At 49.9% G+C, this 26,494-nt stretch overlaps 1 protein-coding gene across 1 annotated transcript in view; it reads left to right on the top strand.

Moving 5' to 3' along the window:
• The window catches only part of LOC144149456 (semaphorin-2A-like), a 56,417-nt gene that overhangs the window by 3,654 nt on the left and 26,269 nt on the right, over nucleotides 1-26,494 (top strand). Inside the window, exons 2-5 of the mRNA XM_077681028.1 lie at nucleotides 3,194-3,315; nucleotides 16,007-16,118; nucleotides 20,745-20,808; nucleotides 25,575-25,924. Of these exons, the coding sequence (XP_077537154.1) occupies nucleotides 20,768-20,808; nucleotides 25,575-25,924 (391 nt within the window). The 5' untranslated portion in view covers nucleotides 3,194-3,315; nucleotides 16,007-16,118; nucleotides 20,745-20,767. The remainder of the gene's footprint in view (nucleotides 1-3,193; nucleotides 3,316-16,006; nucleotides 16,119-20,744; nucleotides 20,809-25,574; nucleotides 25,925-26,494) is intronic.

The raw sequence follows: 26,494 nt of genomic DNA, 5'->3' as shown, positions 1-26,494 counted from the left end.
AAAGGACATTGTATCCTTTTTTCGGTCGCAGGCAGTCACCCACATAGCAAAATAGTTGTTTGGGGCTGAATATCCCGTCACTCGACCAGGTTGCGGCCCGGGTTAAGTGACACCCCCAGAGACTTCGGAGAGAACAGGTTTTGTGTGCCACTGGGCTACGTCACGTACGCGGACATTGCGAAGTTTACTACGCTGTTATCACTTCCGCCGCAGTGTACTTTAAGTCCCCTATGTGGACCATGCATCCAAATTAGCGCTGCTAAAGGAGGAAGGAATGCATCCCACTGCTACTTCGTCAAGGTGAGGATGACGTTTTTGTAAGCACACGATTAAAGCAATTTGGCAGACGTCTCTTCCCTTTCCAAGTTCTCTGTCCGTCCCTTACTCTTCCTCTACCGTTTTCTTAAGACGCCATTCGGACAAAATGAGAGTTGGTTTTATTCGAACGTTTTCATATTTTATAGTGCCGACAGCGCTTTTCCCGCAGCAAGTGAGGCTTTATTTACTGAGAAATTATTCAATACAGGTTAAAATTTTGATTCTCCCGCCAAATCGTGTGTTTCGTGACGCCTGCCTTGTCACAAAAACGGGTGTTCAGGCAAACTTCAAGTGGGCTGTTCAGTACGCAGCGGACTGTGGAGCCATGTTTACCGTCAGTCCTCCTAGAGGGCGCCACCATACTGCTCCGCACCGCTATTCGCCTTTGCTTGCAATTGTCCGTATTTTCACTTGGCTTGTTTTTGCTACGGTAAGGTAGTAATCGTTTCGTGAAGCGTTAGGTATGTTTGACAAATAGGGTTACGTAAGACAATGTCGCTTACGCCAATCGGCCTGTGTCGTCTGAAACAACCCCGCACTGGTGTGCTTAGTGCGCGCAGTACCAACAGCAGTACACACTGGTACTTCTATGTTTACGTGTACTTTCGTAGCTTCCATCGTTTACCCCACCATTCTTACAGCTATAAAACATGCATTCCGCGTAAGCGAAAATAGCTCGTTCTGCAGGCTGGTAAGCCCGGCCTAACTGCGTTTGCTTCTGCCAGCCTGAGCCAATCGCACGGATGTGCATATGATGCCATATGTTCGTGCGGGAAAAGAGTCAGTGAGTCACATGGTGATTCCATTTTTTCCTAATTATGTAGCTTATCTGAGTGAAGTTTACATTAGGAGTGGTGCCAGTATGATTCTAATGTGGCAATCTTTCGTATGAACCAAGCTTGTGTTTCGTCTGCATATTCCCTTAAGATGGCCATCGAACATTGTCTTACTTTTTTTTAATCAATTAGGCACCAGAAAATGACTGTTCCTCGTACTGCCACAAAATAAAGGTTCTTGACACGCGGGGATTATGACGCGGGGCTTATTGTTCACGGGACAGTTACGACTATGGGCTAACGTCACGGGACTTTTGCGATGAAGCTTGTGCGAGCGAGTCTATCGTGATACACGCCAGTGGGAGTTGTTTTACAAGTGCGCGCTTGAGTAGGCTTCGAAAACTAATTCGTGTCTTACCACAATTGGCGCCTGTTCGTCCGCCAGGAATTATGTTTATAAAAACCTCACGCCTCGGCGAGAAAGTTAGTGCGCTTTCGGACCCCGGCTCGAGAACGTTACGTTTCTGGTTTTTGTTCTAGTGTAGTCACGCCCCAGTGGGCTGTAACGTCATTTCTGTCTTCTCGCCATAAAATAAGCAAAGTTTTGCCTCTTGCTCTTCTTCGTCGGAAGGGGGGCCATCTTTTGCGAGACGCTCGCCAGTCACGCCACATCGACTATGCAGGCCATTATAGTCGAGCGCCCGGTCCGTTATAATGCGTATGCATGTGTCGCGTTTCTTACGCCAACGGAAGCTGTCGTGGCGTGTTGGACTGAACTTGTGACAGCAGGCCTGGCATACGGGTAGGCAGGCGTTTGGAACCGGAATCAGAAACCGAATATTTTTTTGTAAAAAGATTAGGCCTCCTTGCTCATGCTGACAATAACTGCGATGTACAGAATGTATTGTTCAATGTTACCAACTCCGGAAATTAAGCTGTGTTGTGTAGTTAGTCGCACTATTGTCGTGGGCCACTTCACGGGACGCCGGATAAGCGGTTTTGTGGCAATGCGAGAGCGTTCTTTTAATGCAAACTATGCCTTGGCTCCTGATATTGGTCTCAGACCCTGAATAAATGACTCTATGGCCTCTTACGACAAGCATCAGAAACGAAAACAATGTGCTCGGGAAAATTGGTGTCAGATAAAACGGTCCCGGAAAACATGGTTTCGGGAAATATGGTTCCGGAGAAAATACTCCCAGCGCCCGGGTAGAAAAATTTGGGCCCAAAAAGTTACCACTTATCGTCAGTATTATTTTGGCTAAACTTCCCTCATTGGATAAATAATTACCAGGAGCATTTTGTACTACACAGTACTTTTTTATATTAATAGTCTACAATCCTCGCGCTGAAGTTGTGCCGCCGCTTCTGAGTTATGGGTTGGAAGCACGGTTGTGTTTGAAGAACGAGTAAAACTTTTTGCCGTGGTAGAACGCGCATAGACCAAGTTTGTCGACCAAGTTGCTCGCTTTTCGCGTCGAGGGCGTGCAGTGAACGCGCGCATAATCACTCCGCAAGGCAAATCGCAGGCGCCGCTCGGTGCAGTCCACGGTGCAGGCGCGAACACGCAGCGAACGCGTATGCGGTCAGCGCCTCCTTGTGTCATTTTCTGACGGTACGCCCCCCACTTTTTCCCCTTGTCCCTTTCTGCGCACCCTTCCCCTGGAACGAACCAGCGATTAGACACGTTTACTCTGCAACCGCACGAGGCGCTGGCTTGACCTTGGCTGAGCTGGAATGTCAGGCTGGCGCGCTACGAGCAATGAAGCGTTCTCTGGGTTTGTGTCCGGAGTAATATAGCTTCCGCTCTAAAATTTGGTATGCGCGAAAGATGGGCCCTTGTCAGGCCTCTGTCGAAGATATTTCTGGGGAAGCCTACATCGCTGCCTGGAAGAACGGTGGAGCCCTGGTGACGTTTTGCTGGTGTATAGCTGTAGCTGATGCTGGTCAGCTAGAGATCACGTTAGGTATACTTGCCTTGGCCCTCCCAGCGCGCCTGTGTAGCCCCGGTTCTGAGTTTTTATATTTCCCTAAATAGTTAGCGTACGGAACAGCTCCGTGTAAGTGCCTTCCCGGCGTCCCTCGGGGTTCCTTTGCAGATCCTCACGCCGTGGGCGCCTTCTCCCGCGGCGAGCGCGTGTACTTCGTCTTCCGCGAGGAAGCCGTGGAGCGACGCGCCTGCGGAGCCAAGAACGTCTCCGGCCTGGCACGATTGTGCAAGGTGCGTAGTTAATGCGACCGCCCAGTTTGCGAGCAGCGGCGAAAGAAAAGTTTTCCCAGTTGCAGTGTAGCAAAATGAGACCGGTGAATCACCGGGGAAATATAAATGTTCTGTTTTGCTGACCTATCATCTTCACAAGGTATTCAATGACAGAACTAGATTCCCCGGCCTCGTAGGACTGCGCACCCGATACTGCCCGTCGCGAAATCACCCTTAAAATGAGTGGATTCGCCATTTGGTTCGCATTGGTTCACGATACAATTGAAAAACTATCGACTGTTGAACATTGGTGTCGAATGCATTGACGGATGTATATTGACTGGGGTTCACCGCACCGTCGCTACGCAGCCGCTGAGGCGCGCCGTAGTGGAGGGCTTCGGATTAATTTTGACCACCTACGAATCCTTAACCCCACAAAGGCCAGAGATATTTCCTGGCAAATGAAAATTCCAGAAACGTGTGCACCTTTAATTCTGCCTTATGCGACTTCGTTCACACAAAAACAAAGAAGGAATTTTAAACCAGTCAAAAATTAGTAAGCGTATCCTGTATGACACAGAGGGGCTTCTGTTGCCTCCTTGCCAGCTGCAGTCATTTCGCTTGTGTTACACGGAGAAGCAGGGGCTTTGCCTGTTCAGGTGGAGAGTTCCATTGCATTTCACGCACACAACTTTGCTACGCATGCTAGCGCTTGGTACAGAGCCCCTGAATCGAAGTCGTCACAAGTCGAAGATGCCCCACCCCATCTCTTTCAGCGCCATTTCTGGGCTGATGATTGTGATGATGTTCCTTGGTCTCGGCGTGGCCTTCGTTGTCTTCACAGAAGGCAAAGGCAGACTGGTCGGCCGTCCTCAGCTTGAGTAGCCACTCCTTCAACCGATAGCTCTGGCGTCTGTGGTCATTCCATGCGTTCACGACGCAGATGAAGATGGCATGGTACATGAGATACATTTACCAGCGCTTCGAGAGAATGGTGTACTTCGGTAGCGACACCCGATAATTATGCTCGTCAATACCCCCATAAAACTGCTGTACAGTCATCAAAAGTGTTAACAATAACGAAGAAGCGGGTACCAGCCTATGCATGGAACGGCAGATTACGATAGCCACCGGCGTATCTCCGGCGCTCCCCAGGCTTGCTTTCCGCGCTCGGAAGCTCCTGCGCATGCGCAGAAGCTCGCTGAATACGCAGGGCGCTTAGCAAGCTGCCCCTCTGTGCGTACGCTGGCACCTCGTTCTTTGTTGTTGTTAACACTTTTGATGACTGTACACACCACCAATGACATTGCAGGAGACGTCAACGTGGGTTTTGGCCATGAGGTCATACCGTTTCTCTTATTTGATGGGCTGTGTGCATGACTGTTTTTTAGCAATTCCTTTCGCCATTTGTTCCCGCATCCTCGCTTGTCTCGGAGGAGTTCGTGACGGCTAGGGGAATGTAATCTCAACCGTAACTTCCCGTTCAGTCACTAAAGCCGCTGACATCGTCGCCGCCTACGATGCGGTCGAATATGTTCCTATATTCAAGACTATAAAATAAAATCAAAAGAATACCAAGCAAGTAACACGTTTAGGGTGGAAAGTTGCATTGGAAGCGTTCCAAAAGCTATACGACAATAGACCCTATGCGAAACTGCTTGGTGATCTAGCAACACTGATGTAAACGAGACCGTCGGCCATATTGGTACGGGCGCCGATCGGGAAGTCTCGTATTGTTTACTGTGGAAGAGTAGGTGACGGTAACGTGGTATGGCTCAAACTGGACGGTGTTTTCCGGCTCTCAACCGCGGATTCTGGACGAAGGACTTGCCTGCGCTGCCGAGTGTGTCTGAAGACTCATACCACTCCGGGTGCCGCGTAAAGACCCATCCGAGCGGCAGCGAAGCAGGGCATGCCGCCTAGCCACCGAGGCGCATTGCTCGCCTTCGTCGGTGCGGACAAACACGTGCGACTCGCAGTAAGTAAATCCTTCTTTGTTTTTACTTGACGCGAGTTAACCGGTATGAGCATTTGTAGAGCACTTTGTTCATTGTTGTTTACCACGCAAATGCGTAGCGGTGACCCTGTTGCAGTAACCCTGAAAGAGACAATCGCCAGACCGTACCGCTAGTGGGTGGATTAGGTATTTTCAAATGCTGTACATGGAATTTACGGGATGATTTTTGGCGAAGATATTTACGGGAAGTTTGCGGCCGTTTTCCGTGACGGTCGTCCGCCCGCGCGTTTGCCGCAAAGCAATCGTGCTTTGCGGCGAAGTCAACTACAAAAGCGCACATATGCCTTGAGTTTTCTTTTTTTGTGTGTGTTCATTATTTATTGCGCATGCTCTACGCAAAAATCTGTTTGTGTGTCTTTCTTCTCCTTTTTTGGCGGTGGGGTGGTTGTGTTTGTTTTTAAAGCGCATGTTTTTGGTGTGCACGAATAGATAATACAGTAAAACCTCGTTAGCTCGAACTCACTGAACTAGAAGATTTTTTTTAATTCGATGGGTCATCGGTATAGCCCGAATGTTTACCTGTTTATCTCGAAAGATTCTGGAAGTGAGTTCCAGATAATCATATTATTGCTTGCTTAAGTTATGACGAACACGATTATGCGGGTACTGGTATACATCATTACCCACACTGAGGTTTTTAAATGTTAACCTTCCTTCTCTTGAAAAATGCATTAACAAAGCATGCAGAGATACTTGCACGCTCGAACTTGACAAACAATTTTGACATCATTGCTGTTTGAGGTGTAGATTATTGCCCTTGCAACAGTGTTAAGCAAGACACAAAATCTGGTCATTTTGAGTCTGTTCCTTGCGGCCACTGCTTTCTGCTCTGTCCCTTTGCCATAAACTGTAGCGGACTAGTCCTGTTCTTCCCTGAGTGTTATTTACTGATACTCTCTCTGTTCTTGCAGGTTGGGCCTCATCCATGTGCTCAGCAGCTGCTTTCGCTCCCAGAAGAAAAGTGGCCGGCCCTATGTTGTGTGCCTCACATTTGAGACGGACAGTGGGGCGATTGGGGAGGCATCGTGCGAGTGCCCGGCGGGTTGCAGTGGAGCATGGAGTCACATCCTGGCTGCTGTGCACCTACTCGCCCTCTTGCAAGCCGAAGGTTTTAAGAGGCGCCACCGGAGCTTGCGTGCACTGAGCTGCCACAACAGTGGGGACGTCCGAGACAGCAGGGCATCAAGCCAGCGAGTGTCCAAAACATTGACTGGAGAAGCCCGCGATAAAATCCCCCCCCCCCCCCCCAGTGACAGAAACAAGGACTGGCATGGCACCTGAAGGGTCACCTATGAGCTACCAGCAAGCATTCATGCCACATTTCGCAGTGGTCATCTCGCAAGCACGCAGAGGCTGGGCAACGTCGTGTTTACTAGACCGTGACATGCAGGGGTGTGCGAATGCTTCTTTTTGTTCCATTTATATCCACAGTTATATCCACAAAAACGCAAAAGCACTCAAGCTGATGCGTGGCGGCCTGATGCAACTGTGGCCGTTTTCTTTTTTTCTTTTTGAATAAAACTTGAAAATTGTCTGAGCTACCTACATCAATGGCCACTATCATTACGTCGGAGGCATGCATGCAGCATGTGACAAAATAGAGGAGTGAGTGTATTTTAGTCACAAAATATTCGACAGTAAATACATCGTTGTTGGAATGACAATGGGCACCAAGTTAACTTGACGTAACAACAAACCTTTCAGCCCGGCAAATCGGGAACCAAGTGCAAAAGCTCGAATTTTCCACCGTTAGATCATCATAAAACAGTGTTCGCCACTTCTGCAACGACACGCGGCTAAATGCAACGTAAAGAAACCAACAACACACTCCCATTCCGTGCGCGCCCGCCACAGAGGAAATTTTCAACCGCGCCGTGACGGCGTAGTGCGGCAAGAAAAGTTTGTTTACAGCCCTAGGTAAGATAAAAGCTCGTGTAGGGGCTAAGCGGTACCATTTAACAATGAAATGAAGCGGGCGCAGAGCCACAGGGACGAGCAAAGAAACAGCCTAATTTTGGCAACGTGTGGTACTTTTTCCCGGTCGAGCGCCGCTGTCAGTCGCGTGAATAGGCGGCGCACACTCAGGCTTCATTTAGAATACAAAGGCCGAACAACAGAACTCCAACACAGCTGTATTTTTCATACGGACAGCGACTACGGAACCACGCGCTTAGCGAACCAACGACAAATATTCGCTCCAAGCGCACCGCGCCCAGCGTGTCTGCTCACGCCGGCACAGTTCGCGTCACAAAGTTCGTTCAAAAGCGTGGAACTTCACGTACCTTTTCTCGATTTGAACCGGTATTTATTTCCGCATTGCGTGCTCTGCGGCACGAAGCAATGCTCCGGCATTGTAGTCCATCACCAAGAGCGGTCAATGCCCGCCTTCTATGTTTTGCTAATTGGTTTCGGTTTCAAACGACCGTACCAAAATGGCGGACCTAGTTACCGGAGTCGACGTGAGATGGCGGGGCGCATTTTGCATAGGGTCTATTGTGCCATCAATGAAGGTCCACTGTGTCAAATATGATGCACGGACGTTTGAAGCGACGTTAAACGGTGGGCGGGCCTGATAGACGACAACAAAGAGATTTTGGTCCCGCAACATCTTCTGAAGAAAATAAAAGGCCAAATGCAGAACGAAAGGGAGAAAGGCTGACTATTTTTTAAGTAAAATAATGCCGGTGGGATGCTATCGCGGGAGCTCCCTTGGTGTCGCCGCCTTTTATCTACTCGCATAAGAAACTTCGTCAGGGTGACAAAAACGATACTCTGGGCTTTAGCCTTAGCCTATTGCTAGTTATCGCCACTTTCTAGCTTCTTAAACACCGCGTATCGAATTTGATACGCTGGGCGCGGTGGGGTGAACGTGCGCCGAAATCTCGCAACACACGGGCGTGTTCTCTTTTCGCCTCCATCAGCAAAGCGGCAGCCGGGAATTGAACCCGAGTCCTTGGGCTCGGCCGCACAACGCATTTTTGCCTGATGATCACTGGGGTCGAGTACATTAGTGCATGGATATTATGATGCTTACTATGGCGGGAACTGCAATTGACCGCATCGAGGCAATCAGTTGGTTAATTTCATTTGATTTTATTTCAGTTATGTACTCTCAGGGTGGCAAAGTGTTACAGAGGGGAGTGGCATTTTTACAGGAATAAAAAGTAATGCAGAATATAATAATAGTAACAAAAATTACAAGAAGTCGCACACCGCGGTCTTGAAATGAGCTGGATCGGTGATAGCGATGATGGAGGCGGCAAGGTGGTTCCGTTCGGAGCTGGTTTTGGGGACGCAAGAGTAAAAATGCAGATTTGTTTTGCACATGGGTATTCCAACCTTGAACTTATGATCAGTACGGTGCGAGACATACGATGGTACCGAAAAAAAATGCATGTTTTAGATATTCATTGTAAAAAAAATATTTTGTGGAACACACACAAACGGGAAATGGCTCGCCTTTTAGCAAGATCAGAAAAGCTCAATGTTAGTTTCATATGAGTGGCACTTGCTGTTCTGGAATAATTGCATAGTACAAAACGAGCCGCACTGTTTTGAATAGAATCGAGATCAGTGATGAGGTTGTTAGTACGTGGATCGCAGACGCAAGAAGCGCATTCCATTTTTGATCTAAGGGTTTTATATAGTAGAAGTTTTAACGAGACTGGTGCTGAGGCAAAGCAAAGTTAAGCCGAATAAAGCCGAGCATGCTGTTAGCCTTGTGAGTAACGTATTCTATATGTGTGCGCCAGGAAATGTCACTGGAAATTTGTACGCCAAGATATTTGTATGTGTTGCCGGGGTCAAGCGGGGAACCATTCAGACTATATGTAGGCAGTTCTACTTTTGTTGCGGATTTGGTTAGCGACATTTAATTTCATCGGCCATGTGTCACACCAAGCACTTGCGTTATCGAGATCCTTCTGCAAAATAGACATGTCAGATGTTTTAGAGGTTTCCCTATAAACTACAAATCGTCAGTGAAGAGTCTTATAGGAGAGACGACGGTATTAGAAAGATCATTGATGTATATTAAAAAAAAGAAGCGGGCCAAGTACAGATCCCTGGGGAACACCTGAGGTTACAGTACAAATATTATAGTCATGGTTATTAACACTTCCGTACTGTGTGCGATCACTTAAGAAGTATTCAATCCATTTCAGAACATTTGGGTCAATATTGAGGTTACGGAGTTTAAAAAGCGCAAGCTATGAGACACAGTATCAAACCCTTTAGCGAAATCAATAAAGATGCAGAGGAATTATCGAACACCCTGGTCAATTTATTAGTAAAAGCTAGTTATTGGATTTCGCATGAGTAATTTTTCGAAAACCGTGCTGATGGGCTGATAAAAATGAATTAGACTCCAGGTAGTTAGCAACGTGGGAATAGATTATGTGCTCCAATAGTGTATCGACTTTAGAGATATAGGTCGGTAGTTGAACGAACAATGAATGTCACCAGCCTTGGGTACCGGAACCGCCTTGCCGACCTTCCCGTCATCGGGCAGAGTGGCGGTCTGTAATGAGTTAGCCAAGATAATACATGATAACTTGTCAGTGCTTTTCACGAATTTGTAATTTATACCTTCAATTCCTGCGGAAGATGAAATCTTTGCGTTTTTAATCAATTTGCGTATCCCCGCCGAGTCCATCGATATGGGCTCCATTTTTTTTTTAATTTGCACCAGGCATAACAGGAAAAGATGTCAGTGCATTGTTAGTGAATGATAAAGCGAACGTATTATTCAAAAGAACACATGATATCTCATGAGGTACGAAAACCCATTTTTGGTTTGCAATGTCACGGGCTTTCTACTACGCGCGTTCACAACGTTCGAAAATTTCTGTGGATTTGTAGATAGCAATGCCGAAAGTGTCTGGTGAAAAAAAGTATGTTTTGTACTCTTAAGAGCCGTTTTGTACTCCTGCACAGCGTGTATATAGGAAGCCCATATGTCAGCACTTTTATATTGGTTGTATTTCCGAAATATCATTTTCTTTTTCTTTAGTAATCCTTTCAAAGTTTGGGTGAACCATGGCGACTGCTTATCACAGGACAATCTGCGAAGCGGGATATGCATGGTCTATCAAGCCATCAACTGTAGCCTTAAAGTACCGCCAATTTTCATACACAGAACGCTCCAATAATTCTGGGAGGAATGAAGCAGAAATAGTCCTATGGCGGTATTTATGGATTCGAAATCGGCTCTGCTGTAATCTCGAATTGTTTTATGCTGCGTAGATAGGCGACTCAAAAGCGATTTAACCTTGAAATGAACAGCGTGACCGCTGACGAAACAGCATCCGGGGTCGTGGTGAGTATAAGATCAAGTATGTTGGCCGAGAATTCAGTAACGCGAGTCGTTTTTTTTTTTTTTTTTTTTTTTGAGCTGACACAAGTTGAAAGTGGAGCAGACATAAATAAACGCGAGGCACTCGGATGAATTACATTTGGCAACAGGAAAAGACTCGTTCGACGAAATAGCAGGGTAAATAAAATCTCCCAATAAGAAGACCGGGGATTTCGAAAACCTACGTACAACTGTGCTGAGGCAATCATGCAGTTCATCACAGACGGATGGTGAGGCGTTAGGTGGGCGGTAGCATGCGCCAAACAACGTATCTTTGTGATCAAGGCGAATGCAAGTACACATGAATTCAATATTTGACACCATGGGAACGGCATGGGAACAAATTTCATCCGATACGGCAATCAAAATTCCACCACCTGAACGATCAGGGCGGTCTTTTCGGTAAAAAGTGTAATCCTTCTGGCAAGCAAACAGTTCGGAATTGCAAATTTTACTGGATAGCCACGTTTCGGTTAGGACTACCACGTCAGCAGAGGACGAGTCAATTAGAACGGATAAGCTCTCACGCTTCTTGAGGACGCTTCGGCTGTTTGTGTAGATTTATATAAATCCTAAATGCGTTGCGTAGAGCGTAATTGATCTCTAAGAAAGGGCCTGTGATGTCGACTTTCCGTTTTATTGCTTTGCGCCGAGGTAGCTTCATCCTAATCGACACAATTTCTGGGACAAATATTCCTGCACTGGACGCTGGTGAGATTCCCGAAAGCTTCTAGTCAGCCTCGTCTGAATACACAGGGCTACTGAAAGTCTCCCGCCAATTTGCATTCACTAAGTTCTCGACCCAATAGAAATATGATTGGCTGATGAACATTGGGGCCGAGTTCATTGACGTATGTTAATTTGATTGATTTGATTGTGGGGTGTAACGCGCCGACGCAACGCAGGCGATGAGGCGCGCCGTAGTGGAGGGCTCCGGATTAATTTTGACCACCTGGGGATCTTTATCGTGCGCCGAAATCTCGTACACACGGGCGTTTTTGCTTTTCGCCTCCATCAGAAAAGCGGCCGCCACGGCCGGGAATCGAACCCGCGACCTCGTGCTCAGCAGCGCAACGCCTTAGCCACTGAGCCACCGCGGCGGGTCGTATGTTAATCGCGTTGCTTACTATGACGGGATGGGAAGTGCAGTTGACCGCATCGAGGCACGATTGGCTGCGTTATACAGAGCACGGAGCTTCCTTCTATCGTTTGGGGAAAAAAAGTATTTTTAACGTGGAAGCACTTTTAGCCGTCTCGTCCCAGAAATCTGTTGGTGCGTCCATCCGTCAGAACGTTTGTGACGCCACCCAATGCGCTCCTTAGAAGACCATGCAGATGATATTCACATAAAAGTTTAGTGGGCGATTTCTTCTCTTGCCAACAGTCAAAACCGCCATGACAGTGCCCGCTGTCTCATATGCGTCCTCACCTCGTAGAAAAAAAAAACAGGCCCTTGGTTTGTCGTCTGCACGGTTACCACCCGATTTTCTTTCGTGGCGTCAACAAATATTAATAATCGCATTGACGTTGTGGTTATGCCATACGTACCCTAAAGAACTCCGAATCACCACCGGAGAATGACGTTGCGGTTGCGAAAAAAAGCGGCACGGCGCGCGAAATACTACCCTGGCGGGCAGTTGCCTGCGGACACGGATATCAACGCAGGTGCGCCCGCACCTTGCCCACGGCAGAGTCGTTCAGTACAAAAGCAAAATAATGCTTCCGAAGAAATTGTGAGTGTTCCCTCACACGCCGATTGAGATACAACGGCAGCGCAGCAGCAGAGGTAGCAGTGAGTGGATTGTTGGCTGGGAGGCTAGGGACATCTGTCGGCAAGCGGCCAAAATACGATGTCGCCTTAGCAACGGGCACGCTGAGGCACTGGCCTTGCGGATCACGCACATGGTTTCCTGCATGCGCGGCACGCCAGTGAATACAGCATATAGAATGTCCAATAAGAGGCCCTAGGGTCTCTTGTTACAAAACGCCCTTTAGTTAAAGATCCTTTATTTAGTCAAAGGTGCATAGTGGAGCCGGTGGAAAGGATGCTAACGCACTATCTTACAAACTCGGGAGTATTTACTGATTCTGTTTGCTTCCGTCTGCGTCCTGGTCTCCCTGTCCGCGATGTCCACGATTCGTCCCTTGACGGGCGATCTCTCTATTTATTCGATGCGAAGCATCTCATGGTCGGGGCTATGTCCCTCCCTTGTCGTTGTTGCGCCGTCCACACCCCCACTCCGCATGCTCGGCTTGCTGAACGCCCGGTCCCTTCTATGGCTGCTGGAGCGGCACGAGACGAGCACGCTTCACGCGCCTTCGACGTTTCATCGTCGTCGGCAGCGGCATGCGTCGGCGAGTCTCGGCGGGCCGGAATTACAAGCAGCCCACAACCATCCGAGGAACGTGTATCGACCTCATCTTCAGCAACTTTAGTGTTCATCCCCTACAATAGCCCTTGACTTTACATTTCACAGACCATAAGGCGGTCATAATCAAAGCGGAACGCCAACCACAGCTCGACGTCACCTACGTTGAATATGATGATGATGATAATGCTTAAAGAAAAACTCATACCATGTACAACATCTCTCTCTCTCTCTCTCTCTCTCTCTCTCTCTCTTTCTCTCTCTCTCTAATGCCTCTCCACTCTAACACACCCCCCCCCTTCTCCAATAAAATTACACCATCTTCCCGTAGGGGAACCCTGAGTAGTATGCGAAACAGCCATGGGGTCAACGCAATTTCCCATTTCGTAGTTCCGGTAAGTGAAAAGTGTGGTAGTCACCATGGAAACGAAACGGTAAATATAACGGTAGCTACGTACCTCAACCCATAGAGTTTCATACAATAAACTCTATGCCTCAACCACGGCCTCCGCGATCGGCTGCCGGCGGCGCGCCGTTGCTCCGGCCGTCCCATTCGGCGCGTCCCCCAGCAAAAAAATGTAATGCGGCTCACTCCGCAACGTGCCGCGAGGTGGCGGTGTTAGCCGATGGTTCGGCCGCTCGATACCGGCTCCTCTGAATGGCTTGGCGGAGATTGCTCGGCTGGGTGTCTTCGCTGTCGTAATTCCTCTTGCCTCTTCTGCGGGCGTTTTGTTTTGATGAAATAAGAGACTTGACAATGATTTTATGAAGTCGGCTTGTCTCAGCAGCTTAGAGAAACTTATTTAACTGAAGCTAAGGTGTGCCAGCGATCAACGAAAGGTTGACCATGTTTCAAGCGTGGAGCGAGCATACGGAGTGGTACGCAGTACTTTCTCGGAGGTCATTTGTAGAGTTATTATAAATAGTTATTTGGGGTGATGAGAACAAGTTCGCAGTTGGCGTGCCATGTTGTTGCAACGGTCACCTACCAGGACCCATCGCGCAAGAAACTAACGTCCAGGGCACTGCAACGTGATTTGAAATTATAAGCATATATATGAAATTTTTTACCGCACTGAAATATTTTCTGCTTGTGTCAGGCACACGCTTTGAGATCCTACATTTGTGAATAAAAATACTGCGTATATATAAAAAATATGAAGCTGTTCGTTTCCATTACGCAAATGTATTAACTGCAGACGGGAATTCCAACTTCAGCTGTGAACTATTTAGTGGTGAAAAGCAGATAAAACCTGGCGTAATGTTCGAGTCTTTTCCGCTAATAATTGTCATATTTGTTTCGCGATAGTTTTGATAAAACAAAAGTTACAGCCGTTTTTTGTATCCATACACTCTCCACAGGGCCATGTAAAGCAGACGGGATTTTTGTAACATTTATAACGTTACTGTAAACTAATTATGACAATTAAATGAAGCACAGCGTAATGATGCAACCACCCTGATGCAACCTCCATGTTTTTGCATAATTGAGTATTTAATGCTTCCGCAGTGATGATGTAAAAAAAGCCATGCGGCCCCTGGACTCGCTTGTGCGCTGTGGTAGGTAACTGTTTAGGGTGAACAGAAATTGCTTACATTCAAACCAAACATATAAAGGCTAAGTTACTTCTCAGATGGGACCTGAAATCAGTAACGAAAAGTTCATGTATTTTAGGTATTCATACCACTCACAGTGCTTATTGCGCTTCCCAGTAGGCACCGAGATACCTTTAAGAACGAAATAAAAACGGAGTTAAATACATCGAAGTTAAAACTCCGTTTGCTGCCGCTGAAAACGAAAACGTAATAGCATAACGCAGATGTGCCACGGAGATTACGACGTCGCTCAGGAATCCTTCAACATAATTCACTTCCAGCGTTTTTCAGTCTCAACCGGTATTACGACCTATAAAGATTGATTCAAATGCCAGAAAAACCTGCGGCCACCCGTTGTCTCAAGTTAATAGCCTTGGCTGTACAGAATTGAATTAAGACCGTACGCCAGCATAAGAAATAACAATACCTGTTTTGTGATGTGAACATCATTTAAACGCGGGAATTTTCGCTACCGCGGTATTATCGGAAATGCATAGTCGGTTCTGTGGAGCGTAGTGCGGGACAGCGCATGTGAAATAACCCCGTCTTGTCGCCACCGTAGCTGACATAAAATATTACTTTCCATTCCTAAAAGTAGCTATGGCCGTTTATTTTTGCCATACGGAGCGGAAAACCTGTCAAAAGCCATTTCGCGGACCGGCGCAGCACGGACGGCTGTTGCTTTCAACCATCGGCTCCGCGCGCCGCGGTGCGGCGGAAAGCGCCGAAACGGCCTCTTCGAAATTACGCTCTCTCCGGCCGAATGGGACGGCCGGAGCAACGGCGCGCCGCCGGCAGCCGATCGTGGAGGCCGTGGCCTCAACCTAACGAAAACGGCGAACTGAAAACTAATGGGCCCTTGAATTGACCCCATGGCTGCTTCGCATACTACTCAGGGTTCCCCTACGGGAAGACAGTGTAATTTTCTCTTTAGTACGGGTAGCGTAAAAACACGCCTACCCAAGCACGTCCACACGTGCACACATGCACACTCATAGATGCGCGTGGACATACCTGGCTGGAAATTATGGCTTTTTTCCTCCTACGCAAACCACTGAAACCGTAAACACCAAGATAGCACCAATTTGGGCTGGTTGTTCGATGCCCTTGGTTGTAATTAAATTACAGCGAATTTTAATGCACAAAACAAGGGCCGGACTCAGCTAGACCTTACCCGAACGTCGTAATACGCAAACGTAACAACGAATGAGTTTGAGCTTAGTGGTACTCCAATATCAACCACCGTTAGGCGCATCTCCATTTGCCACGTACTTTGTCTGGAAAAGATTTTCGCGTTTAGCGGTGGTTTATCGCGCAAAAATCGTTCACCCAAATATGATAAACAATTCGTGATTTCTTTTTTTTGCTCGCGAACAGAATGACATCGGTCGCCAAGACATCTACAGCCACAAGCGATGGACTTCTTTCACCAAGGTTCGTCTTCAGTGCAATGACAAGACGGAACCGGTGTTCCCCTTTGACGAGATCCGTGAGTGCAAGTTGAGCCTCATTTGACACACATTGGAGGAAGAGGTCGACTCAGGCCGTGTGGGAAGAAAACACATCGGCTGGGCCCCCGTGCTTTGCAAGAAGGGTGGCTGTAGCCACGTGCTTTTTGGCGGCCAGCTGAAGGCGTTAGCAATAGCATCAAAGAAAGGGTGCCGAAGGGCTGACCCGCCCAGGCCCAGCCAATAACAGTTGATAGGTTTAGACGCTAGGAGAAATGTGTAAGTGCGGATGATGTGTGGAGGGCCCGGAATATAAAGGGCGAATTGGGTTTAAGTGGAGTTTTCAGCTTTACAGGTATTGGATTCACTTTTGCTCTTGTTTCCTTCTTGGTTCATTCCTTTCATTTAAGGGGTTCCAAACACCTACGAAGATCATGTCGTTCGTCTATACGAATGCAGAAAACTGTATTTCAAGATACACTGAAATACAGACAACGGAGCGCATGACTTTCAGTACATTCTGCGCATCCTGGTGACGGGGAGAGTATGCGCACTAAGAACAAGTTGCGAGAGTTCCTGCGGTTGTGCCAGAGCGGCCAGACTTAATTTGCTGCACGGGGCGACGCACCGACAGCGGGGCCGATTCGCACCTCGACGATTCACACCTCGACAGCGGGGCCGATTCGACCAAACCGCCTGCGGCAGACAGGCCCAACTTGCAGGCGCCGCAGAGCACGCAGAGTCGCCTCTCCTTTTCCCTTCTCAAAGGGTGAGCCGAATCACGCCTCGGACGAACGTCCCGCGCCAGACACGCCGCTACACGCCCGGGGGCGGCGGCTTTGGCTGACGCAATCGTTTCGCCTCCATTCGTCGGATTCAAACTTCCGCCAGCGAGGGTCCTGATTGGAGCGATTCAAACCGTTCGCGACTGCAAGGGACTCCGGGGGGTATAAAACCCGCCCGGAAGCACAGCGAGGGCAGCACTTTTCGGAGGCACCGAGTTGAGACGTGCTGTCGTCTTTGTGCGAGCCATGTAACGCTTTTGTTACACTTGTACATACTGTACATAAATGTTGCTTCAACGTTTCGTCGGCTCGAGAACTTCATCGCTCTGCTGTGCGCCGCGTTGATAGCGGACGGAGTAAGGCAACGTCGCTACACTGGTGACTGCGCTCGGATGGCCAGTCGCAGCGCAGGTGACGGCGTTGGGATGGCTGATTCCCAACACTGCCCAACCTAGGTATGGAAAAAGCGTAGTCGGCGTGTGAACATGTTGGTTTGGCCGACCACCGCGTTTGGAGCCGGTTCCCGCTACCGTTATCGAACTTGGTCGCAGCGTGGGATGAAGATGGCGCACGACGAACGAATGGTGAATTCCACTGGGAGTGCAGGAGCACTAAAAAGCACTCCGAAAGTGCTCTCTTCTGAGCCGGCGTATTTCAGTGGTCGAACAGGAGTAGCAGCACTGTCATCCAGTGGTAGAGCGAGATCACTTTCGCTGCGCGGATAGCCGCCGGGAGCAGTCAGATCTGCTCCCGCTTGAAAAGCGCAGTAAGCACAGTACGCAGTCACATGACTTTCAACGTCACATGCTCCCCTTTTCGCGTGCGTTCTTTTGCTCCCGCGGGTTATCGCGGCCCGGCGAGCGCCATGGCAGCTGTGGTACGGAGGCAGTGGCGGCGGCAAAGCGTGTTTGGGCTCGGGCTCGAAGGTTTTTGCCGTCGTTGCGGTAGGTTCTGGCAGTCCCCGTTCACCTTGCCTGTCGTTAGATGAACTAGGGACGGAGGCAGCAAAGCGTCGTCGCATTGCCGAAGTGCTTGACGAATTAGAGAACGACAGCAGTGATAGCTGCTGGAGCTCAACGTCAGAGTCAAGTCCGCGCAGCAGCAGCGACGATGACGACGAACTGTACGCAGCAGCTTTTCGTCACCTGTTTTCGATGCCGGGACAAAGGCCGAAAGTGGAGGCATTTGTTAGAAAGACGGTGTTAACCTACTCAGACGAAGAGGTGTCGTTCAGCGAGAGAGAGAGAGAGAGAGTGTGTTTATTAACATGAAAATATTTACAGGGCGAAGTTTTGCCTCTCGGTAGAGGGCACAGGTCTCGCCGGGGGAAGAAGGAGTGAGAGGGAATTGTTGATTAAGTATGATAACAGGCTATGTACAGACTATGTATAAAAGGCTATGTACAGACTATATACATACGCTCTCAGGTTACCTGCAGCCTATTTACACACACACGCACTCACACATACACAGCCACGCACACACGAGGGCTAACAGGGGGTGGATGGCCGGTGGGTTCTGGTTTTAACAGTTCATGGGCGGGTGTTGAGGCCTGACTCGTCGAGGTACGAGAGAAGCAGCCTGAAGGCCTCCCGGTGCAGCATGAAGGGCCCCCTAGGACGCAGGATGTCCTCTGCGGTGCTTGAAGGTAGCCCCAGCCGCCGGTACCCAGACACCAGTTTGTTCCGGGCACCAGCGTACGCAGGGCAGGAGCAGAGGACGTGATCCAGTGTCTCGGGGTCGGGGCAGTGGGCACAGGTGGGTGTGGCCTTGCGGCCCTGCCTGTGGAGGCGTGCTGCTGTGTTGTAGCAGCCGGTGCGGAGCCGGAGGAGGAGGGACCGCTCAGACTGGGTTATCCCTCTGGTGGGAACGAGCCGCGGGGCCTCGCCGGTGGCCACTCGTTTGCAGGGGTGGCGGGCAGTCACCTCACGCCTGATGACGCCCCTGGCAACATCATAGCGCACCAGGGACGCAGAAACTGGGGCCGTTGGGGAGTGGTGGGCTGCTTTGGCTAATTCGTCTGCAGCCTCGTTCCCCGGTATACCGACGTGGGCAGGAAGCCACTGCAGTCGGAGGTTGCAGCCTTGTCCCTGCAGGTCGCGCAGCTTGGCAACCAGGGACATCTCGGGGTGGCCACCTCGCCCCCGTGGTGCAGATGCCTCCCTGAGGCGAAGTAGCGCCGGCCGGGAGTCGCAGAAGATGGTGGCCGCTGGCGGTGGGTCTTCTCGCAGCATGTCCGCGGCCAAGTGTAGGCCTGCCAGCTCGGCCGCTGTGGAGCTGGTGGGGAACGGCAGCCGGCATTGCCTATGAGCTCCCCTGGCCGAGGCAGTGCAGGCAGCTGCTCCGCGGCCCTCACTTGGAAGGACCGAGCCATCTGTGTACACCAGCTGTTGTCCCGGCGGTTCCAGGTCTATGAGGGCAGCCGCTTCCTGACGAATCCCAACCTCCGGCAGTCTCGCCCGGGACCTAACTCCTAGCAGCGTGGTGGTTATGTCTAAGGGTGCGGCTGCCGGCGGCGGTGGGGGCAGGAGGCACGCCCTCTGAGGGACTTCGACATAGTCCTCGAATAGAGCGGCCATGCTGCCCATGCGGGATTGGCCTCTCGAGCGGAGCCTGGCGAGGAGGTGGTCACCTCCAGGTGCTCGGTGCAGGCGCTCCACATGTCGCAGCGCTGTCTGCGTGGCGAGCAGCTGTCCGAGCGTGGTGAGATCGCTTAAGCCTCCTCGCTCGTAGTTTTCCCTTCTCCCACATGCTCTCCGGATGCATGCCGTATTCCTTTGGCAGGTGCAGTTGACCTGCTCCGAAGTGTTCTGCCCCTACTCCTCACTTTACGACGCCGCTGCTCCTGTTCCCTGAATAGAATTCCCCATAAGACAACTCCATCACGAACAGAGGCCAAACATGGCGGTGGGCCCCTCAACATGCTCACACGCCGATTATGCTCTTTCCATACCTAGGTTGTGTAGTAACACTCGTAACTTGTTCCTACTGCGCATACGCGGCCCGACGCCAGGATGCGCAGCATGTACTGAAAGCTACGCGCTGCGTTGCTCGTATTTCAGTGTACCTTGACAATACTTCACCCGACAAGCACACCACACTCCTGGCCTGCAGTGAAGCGGTGTGGGTATTTATTTATTTATTTACTTATTTATTTATTTACAGATACTGCAGTTCAAAACCTTGACCCAAGCAGGAGGGGCGCTACACACGAGCTGCTACGCACTATAGCTTGCACATCGTGCACGTCTGAAATTGAGGCTGGGTATGAAGTGCCACAAGGCCCTCTTTGGTAGTTTTCAAAGACATTGAACGTTGGGCAAGTTTGTATGAAGGCGTAATCGATACCGGCGGGAAACAAGGCAGGGGACAATACGGGGAGTAAGGGACGAACATGCGCTCAAATACCTGATGTTTATTGGGTATAACAGAGGTTGCTGCACCCACATATATATAGTGGAAAGGTGTAGAACAAAAGCTCGCGAGTACACAAGGGACCAATGTTGACAAAGGCGACAGTATCGAAAACAACTTTGAAGGCACATCGACGCGTTTACAAACTGCTGTCATGATATGCGGCCCCATCCTGATGCAAGAATAGACATGGTTTACTCAAGCTCGTGTCTTAACCAAGCGTTCAAAGATATGAAAAGGTTCTATTGCTTCTGACGTGCGTAAATTGTGATGCCTTGACACACACACACACGCACAAAAAATCAGCGCGCTCAAGATAGAACTCAGAGCCACTTTTACATCGGTGGGCACATTAGTGCGATTTAGCCGGACGTTTCAGTGATATGCAATTTCTAACGTACTTTCTCACAACCCTGTGCATAAACTGCAGCCACTGCTCTCACCTTGTTTTCTCTGCCGGAATCGCAGACGGCTCGGCCTATGTTCCTGACATGGATGATGGCGTGCTGTTCGGCACTTTTGTCAGCAACGTGTGAGTTATCTTATACATCCATCGCACTTTCCCCCTCCTTTCTTTTTTGAAACTGCTCTTTAGGTTCTCATTTTGTAAAAATGGTGGTATTAAAATATCGTCAAAATTTGTTGTGTTTCGCCGAAAGCTACTGATACGGTGACGGATCTCATTACATTTTTGTCTTCCGCCTAATTAGAAATGATAGTAGCCTGAGTGACTAGCCATTGCAGCCAATCTGGGAGCCGTCGAAGGGGCCCAACTTCCGGCCTAGGAAGAGAACGAGGTGAAAAGGGGAGGAGCACTGTGTACACTATGGTTCGTAGAGAAGCAAGTCTCTCGGCTCTCCGCCGTACTTTTAGTTCTCCTTTTTCTGATAAATGGACGCGAAACAACCGTGCTGTCGCGTTTATTTAGCTAACAATACTCGTAAACAACCGTCGTATAACTGTGTAACATTGACAGGACGTTTCTCCTTCGCTCGCATCATAGCTCGCGCCGTCGTCCTCATGGGGTTGCTCCGGCTGTATGAACACTTCCCCGCCAGAGTGTGATGAATGCCACGTACCGATCAATCAAGAGCACATGGTATGGCTGCGCCCCAAGGTAGATAGAAGCAGTATCCCCAGGGAGTGGCTGACTCAACCGGCCACGCTAGAGCAGCAGCTATCGTTGGCAAGCTTTGTCCAAAAGACCATAGGCACCCCGCCTTCCCGGCTAGACCCCTGGAAGACCAACTAACGAGGAATTCCAGTGGCCCCCTGGAATGAGGAGGCCTTAGCCTAAAGGGCAAATAAAATTTTCTCTCTCTCTCTCTCTCTCTCTCTCTCTCTCTCTCTCTCTCTCTCTCTCTCTCTCTCTCCGGCGTGTGACGGGGAGGAACAGCTCCGGATCACCGTTGAGTCGTTTCTGAAAATCGCTCCGTGTGGTTTTCGCTTCCAGCCGTAGTAACAGAGAGAAGGAAGAAACGACGGGAAGGAAAGGCAAACAGCGAATCAGGCGGGGTTTGTGCGCCTGCATCAGGCGGGGTTTGTGCCAAGTTTCCCGCATGATGTCGTCGTTAGGTCCTCAAAAAGTGATGAACACTTGGTCAATAAAGTATGAGGAATGCACGCGTACCCTCCAGCTCCAGGGGTAGCGGATGGCAGGCGGGACGAGCGCTTGCTCAAAAATTTTGAACTAGTTCGGTGGCCGTGTTCGGCTCATGTGGTCTGGCGTGTGGGACGCTAATTAAGAAGTTGAATAACGTTGTCGCTTCTTAGCCTTCTGGATTTTTTTCATTGTGGGATTAATTCTTCTGTTTGCACCGTCAAAACTGCACCACCTGTCGCAACAAGCGACAGCGAGCCACCCCGCGACGGGTTCCCTAAGCCGTGCTTCTCCCAATTGTATCGCGCCTCCGGCAGGTGGCGACACGACTCCCGCCAGAGCGCGGCCAGGCAAAGCTATCGGGAAAGTCAGTAGTATTACTCAATGATCGTGAAGCGGAGCCATGGAGGAAAGTTTCCTCCATGAGCGGTGCCGACGCGCGCGATGACATCATCACTCGCCTAGGTTTTCCTGCGCACGTTCGCCGACACAAGCAGCAGCTTAAAGGAGCCATGAAGAGAAAACACAAGTTTGGTTCATTCGAAAGATTGCCTCGTTAGAACCATAACGACGCCACTTATAATGCAAACTTCGCTCAAATAAGCTACATAATTAGGAAAAAAGGAAATGACCATGCGACCCACCAGCTCATTGTCCGCAACAGAACCTATGATGTCACTTGAGAATGCTCTGCGATTGGCGGAGGCCGGCAAAAGCAAACGCATGTTAGGCAGGGCTTACAGTTTGCATAGCGAGCTAAATGCCCGTGAAACATACTGCACATTCTTTTTATGACAAAGAACGGTGGAGTAAATGGTTGAAGTTCCGAACGAACACGCAAGCGTGTATGCCAATGCGTACGAAACTACCGTTGGCCGAGCTCGACATCTCGCCGTTGCCACCGTCGCGCAGACGAATTTTCGGGTTCAAGGCTCTTCGGGGCCAACGAACCGTCCCAGCACGCACAGCCGCGACCTTGCTTGGTATCGTAATCCCTTCACAAGAGGTTGGCCGTCATATCGCCAACCAGCAAAGGTAAAAATAGAAACAAGGGGAGTAAGGAACACAGCGCAGCAACGAGATAGTGCCACTCGTCGCACAGGTTTCGGTATGGAGGTCGTGTTGGCTTGCTGCTATCGTTACGAGCTCGTTTACAGTTTACAACCACTGAAAACTTCAGTTTGTTCGAGTACTTTACAATGAAATTTCGTTGCTGTGTTTTGAAATACCCATGTAGTACGGGCCAATCGTCGAGGGAGTGCGACATCCCCGCCGGTGAGATCTCCTTTCATGTGCTGCCCAACGACGAACCTCGGCGAAGCAAGTGGCTACGTTTTGTGAACTTTGCAAACGGAGGAGAAAGAGAGCTAAAGGAAGTACGAGTGTGCTCGCTTCATTTCCGAGGAAGTTATTACGGCAGGGACCCGGACATGCTGGCGCTCGTCGCCGACTTCGTCAAAGCGCTCTGACCTTGGGGAAAAAAATTGCCGTACACACCGCGCATTGACGCTCGAATCTTTCTGGTCGGAGCAGAGAGCTCGAGCGAACGGCTTTCCATATACGACACCGGCCAACTGGCATAAGCGATACTGCTACTGAAATTGAAAAAACGGCACATACGTACCAGTCTGTATTCGTCCGTCGCGACGGGGCTGACGAGGCAGCGGTGCCGACGGCTGGGCGTTCGTCTGTTGTGGCTATCGCGGAATGGTCGCTTTCCCGTCCACCGCGTATCCCACAACTCTTGCCGCTCGTGCACTTGGAAGCATTGAGCGTTCAAGTGGTGTGAGGTTGTTAAATGCAAGCCCGAGCTCCTCGGCGAGAGTTTTGTTCTCCGGATCAGGCGATTCCATGACTAGGGATGCGGGTGCACTAGGTTTTATTAGTATTTTTAAAATGGCCGCCGTCTCGGTCGACTCCCGCGTGTGGGTGCTACATGGAGTCGACATACTAAGTATCTGTTTCATGGACCGGCTCATGTGACGCCATTGTTCACGTGACGAAATGTGCAATTTTAGCGGGAGATTTAAAATTTTGGCTTAAATTGCCTTATTTCTCAGTGAATAAAGCATCATTTGCTTCCGGGAAAGCGCTTGGGGTACTATGAAACACCTAATCTTTCGAATAAAACAAACTTTTGTTTTCTCTTCATGGCTCCTTTAAGCAGCATCGCTGTTATAACATAAGGATGATAACAAGAGGATGCAATCCCACTACGGGAGGCCTGTATGAGTCATTTGAACGTGATAATTACATAGGCAGCAAAGCACGTGAATATTAATTTCGTGCTTGTGTTGCTAGAAAGGGTGGCTGTCCAGGCCTCTCACTGGTAGTAACACAGAGACGAAAGCGGCGTAATCTGAAAAGAATAATGGCGATAGTAAGGAAAAGACAATCACTCCGCTGGACACTTTTCTGAATATCGGTGCTCTACCTACTGCGCTGGACTCTGAAGCGTCGACTCAGCGGCAGCAGTGAAACGCGGTCGCCCACGAAAATACGCATGCCTCAGAAGAAGACAGGAGAGAATACAAAATAGCCGCAGTGCGGGCAAAGAGGCAGGTACTCGCTGCTGCTAAGGCTACCAGCAGGCGACACCGCTGCAGCCGTGAGGGCGCGAATGAATAAATGAAGTTTTTTTTGAGGTACTACCAGCCGGGTTAAGTCCCCTCAGTTCATGGCACCTGTAACGAACTTCACGAAATCTGCTCGGCGGCGTTGGCTGTGTAGGGCTGGTGACTGCGGTGCCGCTGTCGCTCCGCGAAATTGTTCGCACCCATTGGAGATGTGGTCCTATTTCAGTGTCTCGCAGCACTTTGGGTGTTGACATCCCGTTGTAGAGGGCCACTATGGCTGCGGTTTACAGGGTACGCATTTGTGCTTGCCTAAAAAGTGCCTGCTCTTATGTCGAACGTTGTGTATGGAGGTGTAAGTATGGGTTTTGGAAGGTGATGGGTGTCGGGAGCGTAGGTTCTTGCGGTTGGCTGGGGTTGCCAGAAGCCCGGAAAGTGGTCTCGCGAGTGAGCTGGTTGACACTTTCATTACTCTGCAGCCCAGCATGATCAGGCACCCAGCAAATCCTTATGAATTCTTTGATGTGCTGAAAACGGCTGTGTGCTATGAGTGGGATGATATTGCCACGTAGCAAGAATGAGGACGAAATTGTCCGGGTTAGCGAAGCTAATTTAATAAGGCAAACTTGTGCCTCCAACAACTCAGCGAAGCAGTCCCTTGCTCCCGCACAACACGCGCTAGACTGGCGTTCTAGCTCGCCCAGTTAGCTGCACGTGCTCTCGCGCGCAACTGCCCGAGACACTCTCCTCATCGTCGTCGTCGTCGTCAGTTCGTCATCACGCGCTGAAGAGAGCTAGTGGCTGGAGGCATTCCCTTCGTCGTCGTCCTCTTCAAATTTCTTATATACGCGACAATATTGTGTATTCTGCAGCCGCATACTTCTTGTGAATCAACATGCATGTTATGGGGTCTGTGTGGAGATGCATGTGCGAAGATTACACGCCAGACATACAACCCTGTCTCGACGAAAACATTGCCGCAGGAGAAGAGTACACAATCAAGGCAGGCCTACCACTATACATAGAAGATTCTTGAAATCAAATGTAATTCTTTGCCGATCCCGCACGTAGGCAGTCTGAAGTGTCGCCCTGATTTTTCCGTCCTTGCGGCTCCTTGTGGTGCAGTCATGGGTCAACCGACTCTGCCATCTGTGCATTCCGGTGGCAGGGCGTCGAGGAGGCTTTCAAGAGCTCCTTCGTCAAACGGCCGAGTAACGCCGAGTACGAGCTGGATCACCCCGTTCCTGCAAACGAGCTCCCTTCCACGCGTCCAGGCGGCGACTGTCCTCGAGACCCCACTGTGCACGAATTCTACCCAGTCTTGTTCCTGCAGAGCCACCCTTTGCTCATCGATCCGGCTAAACCTCGCCACGACAGGCCCTTCTACGCTCGCCGTGGCCTCGAATTCAAAAGCCTGGCGGTATTCGTGCTGACGGAGAGCTGGGGCTCCTGGGTAGTCTGCTACGTGGGCACAGGTGAGGGATTTCGCGGGCCATTTTCTGAGAGGGGTCACAGGGTATACGCTTCTAAACATAGAAAACATTAGGCGAAAAACGGCCTTTACCTTTCCCCGGGAAAGTCTAGATTGCATGACACGCTGACAGCTGGCCGAGCGAGCCAGCTGGCAAGCAGGCAATATACCGTGGCCTAGGGAAGACCGTTTTTATACTACTTTCGCAGTCCCCCCGCAACCCATGGGCCATGTGGTGGTATGCGTACCAGACCTCGAGACCGGTTTGTTTTAATTTCACTTGCGGTATTCGCATGCAAGAGCGGATCGGCCTACACTTATGTCGTCAGTCCCCAACGTTGGTAGGTTCCATGAGTGAGCAAGACCCTCGGCAAGTTTTTTTGACAGCAGATGATTCTGCACACTTATCTGGCTATAGCTGCAGTTGAGGCTAATTCCGCAAACGGGGATGAACTACTCTCCCACCTTCTGCGCCTCCTGGCTGCTAAAAACGTTTGTATGCAAAAGCCCCCGCAGAGGTGCTTACGTAAAGGCATGCGAGTCATTGCCGATTGGATAGGACTCCAGCTTGGGA

Source organism: Haemaphysalis longicornis, unplaced genomic scaffold (genome assembly GCF_048455015.1).
Source record: "Haemaphysalis longicornis isolate Haplotype H1 unplaced genomic scaffold, Haemaphysalis longicornis Haplotype H1 scaffold_8, whole genome shotgun sequence".
NCBI lineage: Eukaryota > Metazoa > Arthropoda > Arachnida > Ixodida > Ixodidae > Haemaphysalis > Haemaphysalis longicornis.
Note: the sequence above shows the minus strand (reverse complement) of the source record. Positions and strands in the feature narration are given on the sequence as shown.